This window comes from Magnolia sinica, chromosome 1 (genome assembly GCF_029962835.1).
Source record: "Magnolia sinica isolate HGM2019 chromosome 1, MsV1, whole genome shotgun sequence".
NCBI lineage: Eukaryota > Viridiplantae > Streptophyta > Magnoliopsida > Magnoliales > Magnoliaceae > Magnolia > Magnolia sinica.
This window is the reverse complement of record NC_080573.1, coordinates 139,639,812-139,655,686: the sequence shown is the minus strand read 5'-3', so window position 1 is coordinate 139,655,686 and position 15,875 is coordinate 139,639,812. Positions and strand designations below refer to the sequence as shown.

Below are 15,875 nucleotides of genomic sequence, written 5' to 3'. Positions count from 1 at the left end.
AATATAGAAAAAATTCCAAAAGAGAAAGAAAGAGAAGAAATTTCTTTTGATTTAGAACACTGCACTGGTCAGTTCTTCAACCACTGGTTCAGATGAACCATTCTAGACCAGACCGTTGGTCTGTTCTTCTAACAAAGGTTCAACTCTTGCTGTCTTACTAGAACCACTATTGTATTGGAGAGAAGTATGAGTTGTGCCTCAATTCGTATGGGTCTACTGGAGTGGGTTGAGAGATGGTTTGGAAACTCATTCAGACCCTCCTTTTATAGGCTATGATGGCTAGGGGTTATGGTCCAGGGAATTAAATCTCATGACCGTTTTCTAGCTGTTTTATGGCCGTTTTCTTACTGTTGTGCATGGGCCATTAAGCTGCTGCATGCTGACTGTTGTGAGACAACAGCTAGCCATTTTCTAGCTATTGGGCTCGCCATGCAGCAATTACAGCTAGACCCTGCACTAACTGCATAACTATTACAGATCTGCTGCAACAGCTCTATTTTTCAACCCTCTATATATTCTGAAGGATTCTCATTTAGTCCTCTAGTTCTACGGAGGCTGTCGGCGCCGAATTCGGCGATCGAGAATTTTGTGAGCTCGGTTTCCGAGTTTGGGGCGTGACAGCAACCCCGTGCGAAGTGCAAAGTGCACCACTAGCGCCTCTACAGTCACACTGCCTCACATGCCCACACCCTCGCACCGAGCCCGAGTGCGAGTGATCGCGCGCACTGGAACACGCAAGGTCCATAATCTTTAGACTAGGTGAGTAAATATTATAATATTCCACTGTTTTCATTTAAACCATTTTTTCTTCTCTTCCCTCTCCCATGTGGGACTATTCCTAAAAACCCACAAAACAGTGTTTTTTCAAAAAACAACTTTTTTATATATCATATATTATTTTTTATTATTAAAATTTATTTTATAAAAATTAATATTTCTGCAACAGGACTCACCTTCTAAGCTTACCCGCGACTCACCAAATCTGCCCCCGCATTGGTCCGTTTGTTTTTCAAAACTTATTTTAAATGAGATGTAAATGAGTAATTATTACTTTTTACGGTGGTTTGAAAGAGAAGAATTTAAAACCGTCGCACAAAGGTGTTGTCGTAGGATAGCAATTGCGGTGGTAACATCTGTGGGGCCATCGTTATGCATGTGTTTGATCCACTACTCTTTACATATGTTCTTCGTGTTCACTCTGGGGCATGAGCCAAAAAAAGAGGTGAGACAAAAGGCTCAAGTATACAACACCGTAGGAAATTAGAGTTTAACACCTATCGCCCACCGTTGAAAGTTAAAATGAGCATACAACCTATTCATAACGTCTCATAAATATGGATGAAGGGAAAGCACAAAAATACGCTTGATCCAAAAGTTCAGTGGCCCAAAAAATAAATAAACGGTGAGAATTCATTTTCTTCTATTTTATGTGTTGTAGTCCACCTGAGATTTTTATCCACCTCATTTTTTAGCACATGCCCTAAAATTAGAAAGAAAAACAAATGGACATCACGGATCAAGCACATGCATAATAGTGGCCACAAGGGTTTTAGTGAGACAAAACCCACCTTTCCTCCGTTTCAACACACGGTCGAAATCAAGTCAATGTGGAAGGCTGCTTCGCAGGTAAATACAAAGCTAAATAATAATTATCCATTAACACTTCATTTACCCAGAGTAAATTAGAGCAACAGTGCTAATAAGGCCTAACCAAACCTACTCGGCGTGCGTGGGTGTGTGGCGGGTGCGTGTGTTAAAAAATAAATAAATAAATAAACCACCTCTCTTGATAACATCCCTTCATTTTGTATAAAGGGAAATGCTCCAGTGCTCTCCCAGCACTATAGTGCTACTAGTTGCATCAGTTCACTTAGATGATCCAATCGATTGATCTGAGCTGTCCATTAAGTCCAAAACGATTTTCATGGCCTACCAAGAAAAACTCAACTGATTAGATGATCCAATCCATCCTTGATTTTGTCTTATTTTCTGTACCTATCCTTTTTCCAAGCGATGGATGAGATGGTTACCATTGCCTAACATTAGTGAATCTTTAGAATCATCAATATCCATTATGGTCCCCAACAAATAGATGGATCAAATTGTTGGTTGGACCTATTTTATGAAAGCAATCTCCACCGCCTATAGCCGTTGATCAAATGGTTAATATTCGTTAAGTGGGTACGATGTTTGCATGCTTTCTCATAAAATATGAGTTGGACCTAATGAACAGTCTAGATCAATGGATGGGACTGCCTAAATACTTCAATGCAACTAGGAGCACTGTTGCTCTGAGAGCATGGGAGCATCTCTCTTGTATTAAGAGAATATACATACAAGATAAGGTAGAAAGGAGCTAGAGATGAGAACTCGCTCTCTCCATCATCTCCACCGTACATGGTACATTTCTAGTGCAATCAAAACCGTGAATCTAGTGTTCTGCAGCAGGGATAGACAATATAGCCTAAAACCACATCAATTTGATAATCCTAGCTATCCAACTGGTTTAACTTTTTCCCATGGAAAGTGGAGCATTGCTCTTTTTTCATTGGCCAACCGTATCAACAGTCCATTTTCTGGCCAGCAATCCGACCACTAGGATAGTCTAACATTGTCATATTTCATGATCTAATGCATGGACATTCAACATGGTGGACCAAAATATTAACCGTTTTGATCACCGTCAGATCTAATGTCCATTTCTCCCTTGGATATGCTCTCGCGAGCCTCCCTCTTCGTAAACTTCAAAATGCTACTAAGATAAATCCAACAGGAGCAACAAATGGCTGCCTTCCTAATTTGGACAAAACAGAGGTTTGCTAATTCTCCACGCGTGTGAGAGCCTGCCCATCCACATGCACGCAAACCTGCCAATACAAGCCATGTGTCCGAGATCTTAGCTTTCCACCTGATTGGAAATTATGTTAGATATTTTGGCTAATGGGCCACAATTTACAATGTAAACTGATGGTTAAACATTCTCTAGCCATCCCTTTATTTTGTACGTTGTGGGCCATCTGAGGTGTGAACAGAATAACTTTTTAGACAGAAGATCTAAGCTTTATTTCCAACCATATGGAAAGCCTAGATCTCAATCAACGCCTGTTCTCTCACGTGTGCCTGCATGTGGATGAGCATGGCTCCAACACGCGTAGAATTATCAAACATACGAAAAACCAATGAGGGCTGAGGCGGGAGACCGGTTCCTTTGCAACGTTTGTGGAATAAGCTGATTGTACAACGCAACGTGTTGGGCCCAATTTTATGTATGGACCACATCCAATCCGTCCAATGATACGACCTTCTGTTCACCCTGTATCCAAAAATGGGCTGATTCAAAACACGGGTGGGTCACACCACGTGACTTTAAAAGTTTTAAACATGATTCGACATCACGTGGGCCAATCGAGTTTTTGGATCTGCCTTAGATATATAAGATAAATTGAGGTGGTGCATATGATAAATGGATTGGATGTCATGCGCATATCATATTTGGATCCACACACGGGGTTGTAGATAAGCTTCTTCTACAAACGTTGTAGAGGAACTGACCTTAAATTCAAAAATGCAATTGTACACGTAGCTACGCATACGTGCATGGACCCTGTCAAAGCAAAATGCCCTCAAAGCAATGATTATATAAAGAGCTGGAAGCAGCACATAAGCCAGGAAAACCACATTCCCAACACCTATAGAAACTTGCATTTCTCGGGTCCGTCTTTCATAGCCTCTTCCATGGGGCAATACATGAAGAGTCTAGCTATGCTATGGCCATGGCTCGCGATTGCAATCTGCGCCATGACCTCCAATGTTCTAGCAGTTGACCATTTTTTTGATTCCTACGCCCCACCACCTTACTATTACACATCACCGCCACCGCCATCTCCGCCACCACCTCCACCTTACTACTACAAATCTCCACCCCCTCCATCACCGCCACCACCTTATATTTACAATTCACCGCCGCCACCATCTCCGTCACCGCCTCCTCCATACTACTACAATTCACCGCCACCGCCATCTCCGTCTCCACCTCCTCCATACTACTACAAATCGCCGCCACCTCCCTCACCATCACCCCCACCACCATACTACTATAAATCCCCACCCCCGCCATCTCCATCCCCACCTCCTCCATACTACTACAATTCACCCCCGCCTCCATCTCCGTCGCCTCCTCCACCATACTACTACAACTCCCCACCTCCGCCATCTCCATCGCCACCTCCTCCCTACTATTACAAATCTCCTCCACCTCCATCCCCATCACCACCTCCTCCATACTACTACAATTCACCACCACCTCCATCTCCCTCGCCTCCTCCACCATACTACTACAAATCCCCACCTCCACCATCTCCATCACCACCTCCTCCCTACTATTACAAATCTCCTCCACCTCCATCCCCATCACCACCTCCTCCATACTACTACAATTCACCACCACCTCCATCTCCCTCGCCTCCTCCACCATACTACTACAAATCCCCACCTCCACCATCTCCATCACCACCTCCTCCCTACTATTACAAATCTCCTCCACCTCCATCCCCATCACCTCCTCCTCCCTACTACTACACGTCGCCACCTCCTCCATCACCATCACCATCACCCCCTCCCCCTTACTATTAAAAATCACCACCCCTGCTATCGCCATCGCCACCTCCTCCCTACTACTATAAACCTCCTCCACCGCCGTCACCATCCCCACCTCCTTCATACTACTACGTGTCACCAGCGCCAGCTTTACCGCCCCTACCAAATCCATACTACAAATCTCCACCACCACCATCACCTCCTCCACCATACTACTAGAAATCGCCACCCCACCATAACCATCTCCTCCTCAACCTCACCACCTCTTCTTTATTATTAAGGTTTCCCCACCCCCTATAGCCTTCGTAGTCAAAGCAAGTCCACAGCTCTATCAACATGCAATAAACCATTTATATTTTATGCAGGTGCATTTTCAAGCAGAGGTTTCCTAGCAAGGATTTCCTTGTTCCCGACGATCCGATGATCCATACCGTCCATCTCAATCTCACCATCCATACAAAAGCGACTTAGAAACGACTTGCCAGATAAGCATGTAGTAACTCGCCTGCAGTATGAACGGTGATGATCCCTGATTAGTGAGATTCTTCCCAATTGCCATGATGATCATACACCATGCATATATAGGAGCTTCTAGATGAACGGTCTGGATTATCACATGATCAGGCAGTTTAACCACATGTTATTACTATTGTTTGTCGTGCCTAGTTTGCTTTTGCAGAAGATACTGGCGAAGGGATTTGATATCCACACCCACCTTGAGGGAGAAATGCACCTTTTTTTCTACTTTGGGTAATACAGTAATACAAGTTTGCATATCTCTATTGCTGAGTAGAAAGTCAGATTATATGCATTTGTATTTGTTGGGATGTCTTTTGATTTCTTATTATTATATTTGTAATAAATAAAATGAGCTCACGCTCACGTTATATTAAAAAGAGCCAGTTTCATATTTTTGTTGAAGGAGCGTTGTGCTAAGCGCATATGTGTTTGCAAAAAAAAATTCATGTACGTGCCACGTATGTTCCATCATGGAATGATAGGGCCAAGATCAAATCCATCCATCAAAAAATAAAAATTATACTAATTACATAGACAAAGAATCAGGTTGATCCATTGGATAGGTGGGCCACAGTCTACAAACAAAATGTACTGGTCTGAAAAACTTGTTTGAAGTTTTCTAACCCATCCACCTTTTTCTAATATTGGGTTCCACATGCTGAGTGGACGATTAATATTTGGAAAAACATGCAGAAGGTCGGCCTAACTTGATGGATGGATTGGATCTAGCAGCTATGTTCCATGCTGGCATATGTGTAGGGTTTACATGATATTTAATGCACAGTCGCTCCTCGATGGACGCGGATTGTGTCCTGCCCCCGCCCGTCTCCAGCTGGGAACGGGCAGGAGTTTTGAGTGGCCAACGTGATGTATGGGTATTATCCACACCGTCCATTCATTTTTTTTTTTGTATCATTGTAGGGTATAATACCAAAAATAAGGCAAATAGAATGATCGAGTGGACTAAAAAATGGGAATTAAACTCTTACCGTTGAAAACTTCTTGGGGACACAGAAGTTTTGGATGGATCCGATATTTTTATTTTCTCTTCATCGAGGTCTATGTAACTTTATTAATATGTTTGATGGAAAATTAACATCACGATGGGCCGTAGAAAATTTTCAACGGTGAGAATCATTATCACCGCTACTTCCTGTGGTGTGGTCCAGCTTGAGACTTTTATCTGCCTCATTTTTTTTCTTATTACTTAAAATTATACGAAAAAATGGATGGACCGTGTGGATAAGACCCATACATCAAGATGGCCACTCAAAGCTCCTGTGAGTTCCCAGCTGGAGACCGGCGGGGGTAGGACGCAATCCGCGTCCCTCCACGATCCAGTGCAGCAGATTTGTCTTGGATGCATGTCATGTATTCGATTGCAAGAAAAGGAGGTGGGCCTTTGCGTGACTTGTGATAGTGAGTGAGATGTATTCTTCATATGAATCGTATATCTCGTAGGGAATCAGTTTAAATATGCTTTGGCTAATAATTTGGGATGTTGTAGACGTTACAAACACTCAATGGATTAAACAACGTTTTCAATGGTCCACATTCAATGCACTGTTTCGCCCTGCCTGATCACTGGATAGCCGGGCTTTTATTTGTGTTTCCATCCGCTTTTTCAGAGATGAATCTATACATCTTGTAAATTGCATACATCGGTAGTCTTCTTCATGGTGCGGCCCACTTACTTAACTGCCAGATGTTAGACACGTTGGGAAATCTTGCTCGTGTAATGCGTGAGATGGTGCGTGGATAATATCAATTTAAAATGTGATGGTTCATCACTACTGCGAAGGATGTGGTGCCTCATTGAGGTTTTTGGTACCTGTGGTGTGGTGCCTCATTGAAGTCAGCGGAGTTGGATGCGATGCACTTATCCAATGAAAAAGTACCGTGTGAAAGTGTACAAGGAGGGGGCGGATTAGGTGAGACCCTGGATACACCTAGGAGTGTGGGACCCCTGACTGTGGGGTTCACAGTGATGTATTTGTCTTAAATCCACACCGTCCAACTATTTTGAAAGCTCATTTTAGGGCATGAGCCCAAAAAAAAAAAAGCTGACTCAAATTTTAGGTGGACCACACCACTGGAAAAAATTTGATTGAATTCCCACTATTAAAATTTCCATGAATTCTACCTGAATGTTTATTTCCTATTCAACATGTTGATAAGGTCACAAACAGCTTAGAAGAAGAAATCATACAAATATCATCTTGATCCAAAGCCTTTTGTGGCTCACATGAAATTTTTTATGGTAATCACTATTGTTTCCTGCTCTATGGTCCATATGAGATTTGGAACTACTTCATTTTTTAGATCATGCCTTAAAATGAGCTTTCAATGTCACAGTGGGCCCCACAATCAGGGATTCCACCCACCTCGGTCGATCTAGGGTCTTACCTAATCCACTCCTGTACACTGAGGTGAGAACCACTAATGACCCATGACCGTGGGGCTCACTATCATATACGTGTCTTAAATCCACATCGGCCAACCAATTTGAAAGCTTATTTAAGGGCATGAGCCCAAAAATGAAGTTTGAATCAAATTTTAGGTGGACCACACCACGGGAAACCATCTTGATTGAATCCCCACCATTAAAAACCTTATGGATTCTACCGAAATGTTTATTTACCATCCAACCTGTTGATAAGGTCACAACAACCTAGATGAAGAGACCACACAAATATTATTTTGATCCAAAGCTTTTGTGGCCCACAAGAAGTTTTTAATAGTCAATCATTGTTGTTTCCTATACTATGGCCCATCTGGGATTTGGAACTACTTCATTTATTGGACCATGCCTTAAAATGAGCTTTCAATGTGGATGGACTACATGGATGTAGTCACATGCATCACAATGGACCCCATAGTCATGGGTCCGTAGATACAAGGTCTCACTTAATCCGCTATGGTATACCTCGGTCCACCGAGGTGGGTGGGACCCCTAATTGTAAGGCTCACAGTAATATATATGTCTTAAATCACTGTCTAGCCATTTTGAAAGCTCATTTTAGGGTATGAGCCTAAAAATAAAGCTTACTCAAATTTTAGGTAGACCACACCACGAGGATTAATTTTGATTAATGAATTCCCACTATTAAAATTTCACGGATTCCACCTAAGTGTTTATTTCCTATCCAACATGTTGATAATGTCATGAACAACTAGAAGAAGAGACCAAATAAATATCATTTTGATCTAAAGCTTTTGTAGCTCACAATAGGTTTTTAGCGGTCAATCACCATTGTTTCTTATTCTATTGTCCATTTGGGATTTGGAACTGCTTCATTTTTTAGATTATGCTCTAAAATGAGCTTTAAATATGGCCAGATGACATATATGTAGTCACATACATTATAATGGGCTCACAATCAAGTACAGTTGATTAATTAAATTCTAAATAGAAAACTTTTTGTCAAAGATCTATGGATTTTTAAATTTTAAACAAAAATAAAATAAAATAAAACAGTCTTGAATTCTCAAAATCCATAGAAATATTTTCTTGATTCCTCAACCTATCGATCCACTTACATAAAATAGTAACAATTGATATACTACTTAATTTGAATAAAAATCTAACTGGTTCAAATATTTCCTATCTACTTCCGTCCGAAAGGGAGAGTTTGAGTGGAAGGTTCTCTTTTCTTTTCCTTTTTATGAATTAGTCTAATTATTTTTATGTGATTTCATGGTATACAATTCCTTTACTTGAGATCATTTTCCCTTGAGAGGTAATGAGAAGAATGGACCGTTAACTATGCCTAAATTTTACATAAATAGAAATTTTATTGCACTTCGATCTATGCAGATTAGGTGAGACTTCCGATCCATCCAGGTGGGTGGGACCCTTTAGTGTGGGTCTCACAACGATGTGTCTTAAATCCACGCCGCTGAGCCATTTTGAAAGCTCATTTTGGGGCTCCCTCAAAATGAAGTTGGCTCAAATTTTGGTTGGACCAGTCTTGATTGAATATCCACCATTAAAAACTTCATCGATTCCACCCGAATGTGTATTTGTTGTCTACTCGTTGGATAAGGTTACAAACACGACCACGCAAATATCATCTTGATCCAAAGCTTTGTGTCCCACGAGAAGCTTTTGTGGCTCATACATCACGGTAGACCACACAGGCAGCGGTCCCACCCACTTCTGTCGATCCGGGGTCTCACCAAATCCGCTCCACTACAGGGATGACCCCAACTGAAAAGATCGAAACATCATTACAGTTCAAAATCCTGGTAAGGGTGTCAATTAGCCGGGCTCGATCCTGAAAAATCAGAAATTAGAATGGCCGGCCCAGAAGCCCGGCGCGAAACAGTTCAAAATCCAGGCTGGGATATATGAGGCCCGGCCCGTTACAGCCCTAGTCTTTGCTGTTTCACCGTGGGTTTCGTAGGCAGCGGATTGCGCACTGAGTAAACTCTGTTGGGCCCACTGTGATGTATGTTTCTTATCCACACCGTCCATCCGTTTTTCCAGCTCATTTTAGCTTATGATTTAGGAATTGAACTTTATTCAAAGCTCAGGTGGACCAAACCATGGGAAACAGTGTGAATTGAACGGCCACTGTTGAAAACTTCCTTAAGGGGTGGCAGGGGGAGTAACCAATCCGCTCCCTTTTATCATGCCATACCGGTGGCGGATTATGTGTTATGTAACACGTCAGTGGATGTTACGCTTACCTTGTTGGTCCCATCTTGATGAATTTATTGTATATCCATGCCGTCCATCAGTTTTTCCAGCTCATTTTAGAATGTAATTCCAAAAATTAAGCTGATCCAAAACTCTTGTGGACTACACCACTGGAAACAATGGCAAATAACCATAAAAACTTTTATCAAGCTGATCTTTGTATGTTCCCCTCTATCCAGGTAAATGGGTTGGATGAAAAATAAACATTACATTGAGCTCTAGTGTTACGTCTGGGAAGTTTTTAATGGCAGTATTCAATCACCTATTTCTTGTGGTGTCGTCCACCTAAGATTTGGACCTGCTTAATTTTTTGGACCATGGCCTAAAATGAGCTTAAAAAATCAATCAACGGCGTAGATATATGACAAATCATCAAGGTGAGCCTCACAACAAGGGTAACACCTAATTAGCTCCCAGGGATCAGATTAGGTGGTGTTACTCCCGACATCGTCATTGGGATGCAGAAAATCATTAGCATGTAATGCCTGTGAAAGAAGGGTAGACTTTGCCCTCAACCCTTGAGAGTTGATGGACCGACTTTAACAAACATGCGCACGCCAGTATCTTCCCCATGTCAGAGGTAACACCCAATACGCTCTCAGCAGAACAAGCCATCCACCTGTGAATGAATCTCAACTGTCCCTTAAAACCCATGAAAGCCATTATCCACTATATTATTAAGGGTTGGATGATTCATGTATAGATTTCCTAACAAAGATCACGTTGACCTAACCATCCTAACCACTAAAGTTGAGGTCATCAGTGAATAAGAAATATGATTAATGGTCAAATCCATTGAGTGAAATTAGATTGTTGAGATCATAACTGGGTCGATTTTATTCCACTGTTCACACCAGAGCGCCCGTATTTTGAATAGTTCAGATTGTGTGAATGCATGGTACGGTACGTGTGTAATAGTAGAACACGCGCCGGCGTCCACAGTGGCCCACTTTGTGGCAACCCTCTCACTAATGAATGTCTAAGTCTCTAGTGCTAAACCCAATCATTGTATATGTTCCTTTCATTGTTTAAAAGAGTTCTTCTGTTTTGGTCCAACAAGTACAGTCCCTCTGTGCCTTTTCTCCTCTACCAATCTCTTTTTTGGTGATTATGTAACGACCAGTGGTTTTGGGTGCGTGCCTACATGCACCCGAATATATACACTTACATTAGCTTAGGTATATAAGTGGAAATCCATCTTAAAATTCACATTTTACACGCATGTTCATAAAAAAAACTAAGCGTGCATCACTTTATATATGGAATAGAGTCCTAATCATTTGATTAGTTCAATGGTATCAAATCATTTAGCTGCACATCACACTTGTATTCATCAACTGGCTCACCTAATTACCAAAGTAAACTTTTAAATTTAAAACTCATAGGGTACACTTCAAATCCATTAGTTTAGTTTATACAAAGGACTTACACACTTCGTTAAAGACCATGGCTAAGTGAGAGCCGTTAAAATGCATTTTAGCCATCATTAAATATCATGGGTCAATATTGAGCTCTTTAGATAGAGCATGACAAGTTGAAGTAGGATGTCAAGTTTTGCCCAAATCAAATAGTTCAATCTACAATTATCAACGACCTAAAATTCAAAAATATATTGGGAGTTCAAAGTCTTTGGACACTCACTTTTCCGTGAATTACGTCCTCTTTTGTATAAAAATAAAACTAATAAAATAATGATAAAAGAAATTTAAATTAAAATAAAACACACTATTTAGATGCATTGCCACACACACTTATTTTAAAGCCTATACTATCTAAAACTCTTCCTTGCTTTCCAAATGCCGAATTTTGTGGTGAATCTAAATTACTGTGTTTTTGTGGTGGATCTAAACTACCCATTATCCAGACCATCCAATAGGTGGACCCATTGATATGCTTAAAGACAATCTTCCAACACTAGCCATCTCAAAGTCCCAACCACACATCAAACTATCAGCTAACCAAACTATATTATCCATCCACCGTTTTCAAATTTTAACCATCTAAACTTCGACGGCCATCAATACAAACTATTCATTAGTGAAGTCACCTGACTTATAGATCTGCCAACCGGGCTATCTAAACGTCTAAATGAATCATTCATTAGGAAGATCATAGGGTATACATCAAAACTACCAGTTAATTTTTACATAGAATGTCGGTAGACGTTGTTTTGAGTTATAAATAGGTGTAAGCCGTTAAATAGGCATCTTAGTCATCCTTGAGAGATCAAGACTCAAACTTGGTATATTTATAGAGCACGCAAAATGGTGATCTTTAGTAAAGTTTTACTCTAAATTGATGGTCTGAAAAGAAAATATTTAAGTTTGAAAAGTTTTATATAAGACTCATCATTTGCACGAAGGATATAGATATGTATTTTAAAATAAAATTTAAAAAATAAAAAAATAAAAAAAACAAAAAAAATGACTACAACGTTTTAAGACGTCCAAAAACCCACGTTTCTTCTAGACTCGTCCATCCAGTCCAATATCAATCCATTCGTCACCGTCCATCCACCGTATGTGAAGCCAACACATACATGATCTAGGCCATTCACCTGTTAGGCAAGAAGCAGTCAACAGTGGATATTTAATCTTCATGATTTCCCGTCCTATCATGCAGACCACTTAAGCAATAGATCTTTCTCAATCTTGGATTTGTGTCCAAATGTGATCGAACAAAATGAATGGTCAAGTGGGATTGCTGGTATACATTTCAGTGGCACCCACATTAAATTAACAAAAGAAAAGAAAATTTATAAAATAAAATAAAATCCCAATGTCCAAAACTGGAGAAGCTTTCCATACTTATCTTCCTTCTTCGCTCGGGACTGGTGTGAGGACCCATCTCGTGTGAATCGTTAATCATGAAGGACCTACTTGTAGATCCAATTCATTCATCAAATCAGGGCTTGAATGAAGTTTTTAACATTAGGTATTCCCTGCCCGAACTAGCATTGTATAGCTCATCCGAAGCCTAAAAATTATCTCATTTTTTTTTTTTTGGATTGTATTCATGTGTAACCTGGAGAACTGATGAATGGTGTGGATCCCTTACCAAACTCTTCTATAGACCCCATCTATCATCATATATTTCCTCAATCCACAATTAGACATTTGAAACGAAGGATCTCTTTCCATTACCTGTAACCACATTAAACCAACACGCGCAGATTATGCTTGAATCTATCCAGAAGTCCTGCGAGAGTTTAAAGACTCTATAAAAGATCTTCCCCATCTAAAATGAGAGGATGCATAAAATCATAAGATTTAAAGAGAAAATATTGTGTATATTACTAAGTCGACCCAACTGAGTTGAGTTGTGATATAGGGTGTCTGGAATCTGAACATGGATTTCTTCCATCATTAGTGCTTATGTGCAATAGTCCAACAACTTGTGTTAAGTTGCACCGGTTTTCCTGAGATAGATTGGGGTGACTCAATACACTATCGTTGAAGTCGTGGGTTGAGCCTTGCTGATGTTAAACAGAGTCAGTTGATAGAGTTTGAGGCGAGTTGAATCGATGATGAAGTTATTTGAAGTACAAATAGTTCTGATACGATCTAGATGCAATAGCATTAAATAGGTGAGTGATCCCGATGTGTTTCTCATCCATCAAGTTAAAATAGATGGATTATTTGATATGTTGTATGCTCACCCTGATATAATTGTCATGTGCTCTTAATTGATTTAGACGAATGTGTGATTTTTGTATTAATAATGATATGATTTGATTAATGCGTTAGACTATTTTGATTCAAATGTGATAATCGAAATAATCTATGCAATACATCATTCATGATTACTTAGTGCATTTATCAATTACATGCACAATACGTAATGAATTCTTGGGAGACCTCCCTGGACGGTATCCTGGTAGAATCGTTACCAGAAGTCTAGTACTATACTAGTAGAAGCCTACTCAAGGAGTAGATGCGGGGCTAAACAAATTCTCTATGAATTATATTCCACATTGTGATGACCACTACGTATGATGAGCCACACACACTTTGCTAGGCATGCATTTATATATATATATATATATATATATATATATATATATATATATATATATATATATATATATATATGGGAAAAGGTATTATGCGCTCGACCTCACGAGTCCGTCCCATGAGGTCGAGCTGTGTGGGCCCCACCGTGATGCGTTTCGAACATCTACCCCATCAGTCAGATGCACCATTCCATCGTGGGCCTAGGTCTCAAAAATCAAGTCAATCCGTGACTTTTGTGGGCCACACCACATACAGAAGTGGGGAGGGGCCGTGCACCATTAAAACATTCATAATCATTTTTTAGGCCCACCGAGATGTGGTTTGCAAATCCAGCCCATCCATTATGTGTGTCCCACTTGGATGAGGGTTCAGACCAAGTTTCAGCAGCATTTAAAACTCAAGTGGGCCCCACCAAGTGCTTTTATATGTTTTAACGGTGTCTTCACATGATTTTAGATGGTTTGGCCCACCTGAGTTCCGTATACAGTTGATTTTTGGGATATCCCATAATTTAGAGGGGAACCTATATTTGGGCATTTGACTTTTTATATATACACTCAAAAATCAATCCAACTTGATCCAAGTCAAAACGAGTTGAGTTCGAGGTAGATCCATCTCGTACTATGCGCTCGACCTCACGAGTCCGTCCCATGAGGTCGAGCCGTGTGGGCCCCATCGTGATGCGTTTCAAACATCTAACCCATCAGTCAGATGCACCATTCCATCGTGGGCCTAGGTCTCAAAAATCAAGTCAATCCGGGACTTGTGTGGGCCACACCACATACAGAAGTGGGGAGGGGCCGTGCACCATTAAAACATTCATAATCATTTTTTGGGCCCATCGAGATGTGATTTGCAAATCCAGCCCATCCATTACGTGTGTCCCACTTGGATGAGGGTTCAGACCAAGTTTCAGCATCATTCAAAACTCAGGTGGGCCCCACCAAGTGCTTTTATATGTTTTAACGGTGTCTTTACATGATTTTAAATGGTATGGCCCACCTGAGTTCTGTATACAACTGATTTTTGGGATATTCCATAATTTAGAGGGGACCCATCACATGCACGGTGTTGATGGCCGACACGCATCACGATGGGGCCCACACAACTCGACCTCACGGAAGCTTATCATGAGGTCGAGCACATAGTACCTTTTCCCATATATATATATATATATATATATATATATATATATATATATATATATATATATATATATATATATATATATATATATATATATTGTGTATGATTATTGGTATTTTATTATAATTTGATGTAAAGAACTATATCGGAAATTCTCACTAGGCACGGCCAGTTTACCCTTTATTAATGTAAAACCATACAGATGAGCAATTAGTTGATGAGTTGGTGCAGGAATAAGAAATTGTGATTGAACTGGTGCACGATACACATGAGAGTTAGCTGTACCTATCAAAAGAGGAATTAGCTACATTTGAACAATTCCTAATTATTTTATTAGAATTTTATATGTTAGGATAATCGGATTAGTTGTAAGATTTTAAGCATTTGATTGTTTTATTTAATTGAATTGTTCTAGACCTGTAGCAAGTATTCATTGGTAAGTTGTATTGACTGATGGGTAAATTTATGTTGATTGAATGTTTATGGATGTTGAGAATGGACAAATATTGATGATTAAATCATTATGTGAATGATTGTGAATAGACCTAGTTGGAATCTAAAAATGGATATTAATTTTGTCTCTTAATAATTGTATAATGGAATAAAATTAGTACAAATTACGACTCGAAACTCGGATCTAAGGGTGCACACTCTATACTCGAATTTCGGGACGTGACAGATTAGGTCGTGAAGGACGTCGTAATTGAAAAGGGGGAAAAAAAAAAAAAAAGTAACAGAAAAAATAAGAGATTTGATTTTTTGTTGACCAATAACAGATTGGATAGAAATATAGAAACCTAAGTGTTGAAATTATTCAGCTGCTCAAGTAGTTCGAAAGGCTTTTTAAGGAAAATATTGGAGTCAGTGTTGTTGGCTTCTACTCATTCTTAGGTTCTACC

General features: G+C 40.0%; 1 protein-coding gene across 1 annotated transcript; it reads left to right on the top strand.

Annotated features, from left to right (window-relative positions):
- Positions 1-3,597: 3,597 nt before the first annotated feature.
- Positions 3,598-4,632, top strand: LOC131249850 (extensin-2-like). The gene has a single exon (XM_058250601.1). The coding sequence runs from the start codon at positions 3,598-3,600 to the stop codon at positions 4,630-4,632; it is 1,035 nt and encodes a 344-aa protein (XP_058106584.1).
- The last annotated feature ends 11,243 nt before the right edge of the window (positions 4,633-15,875 follow it).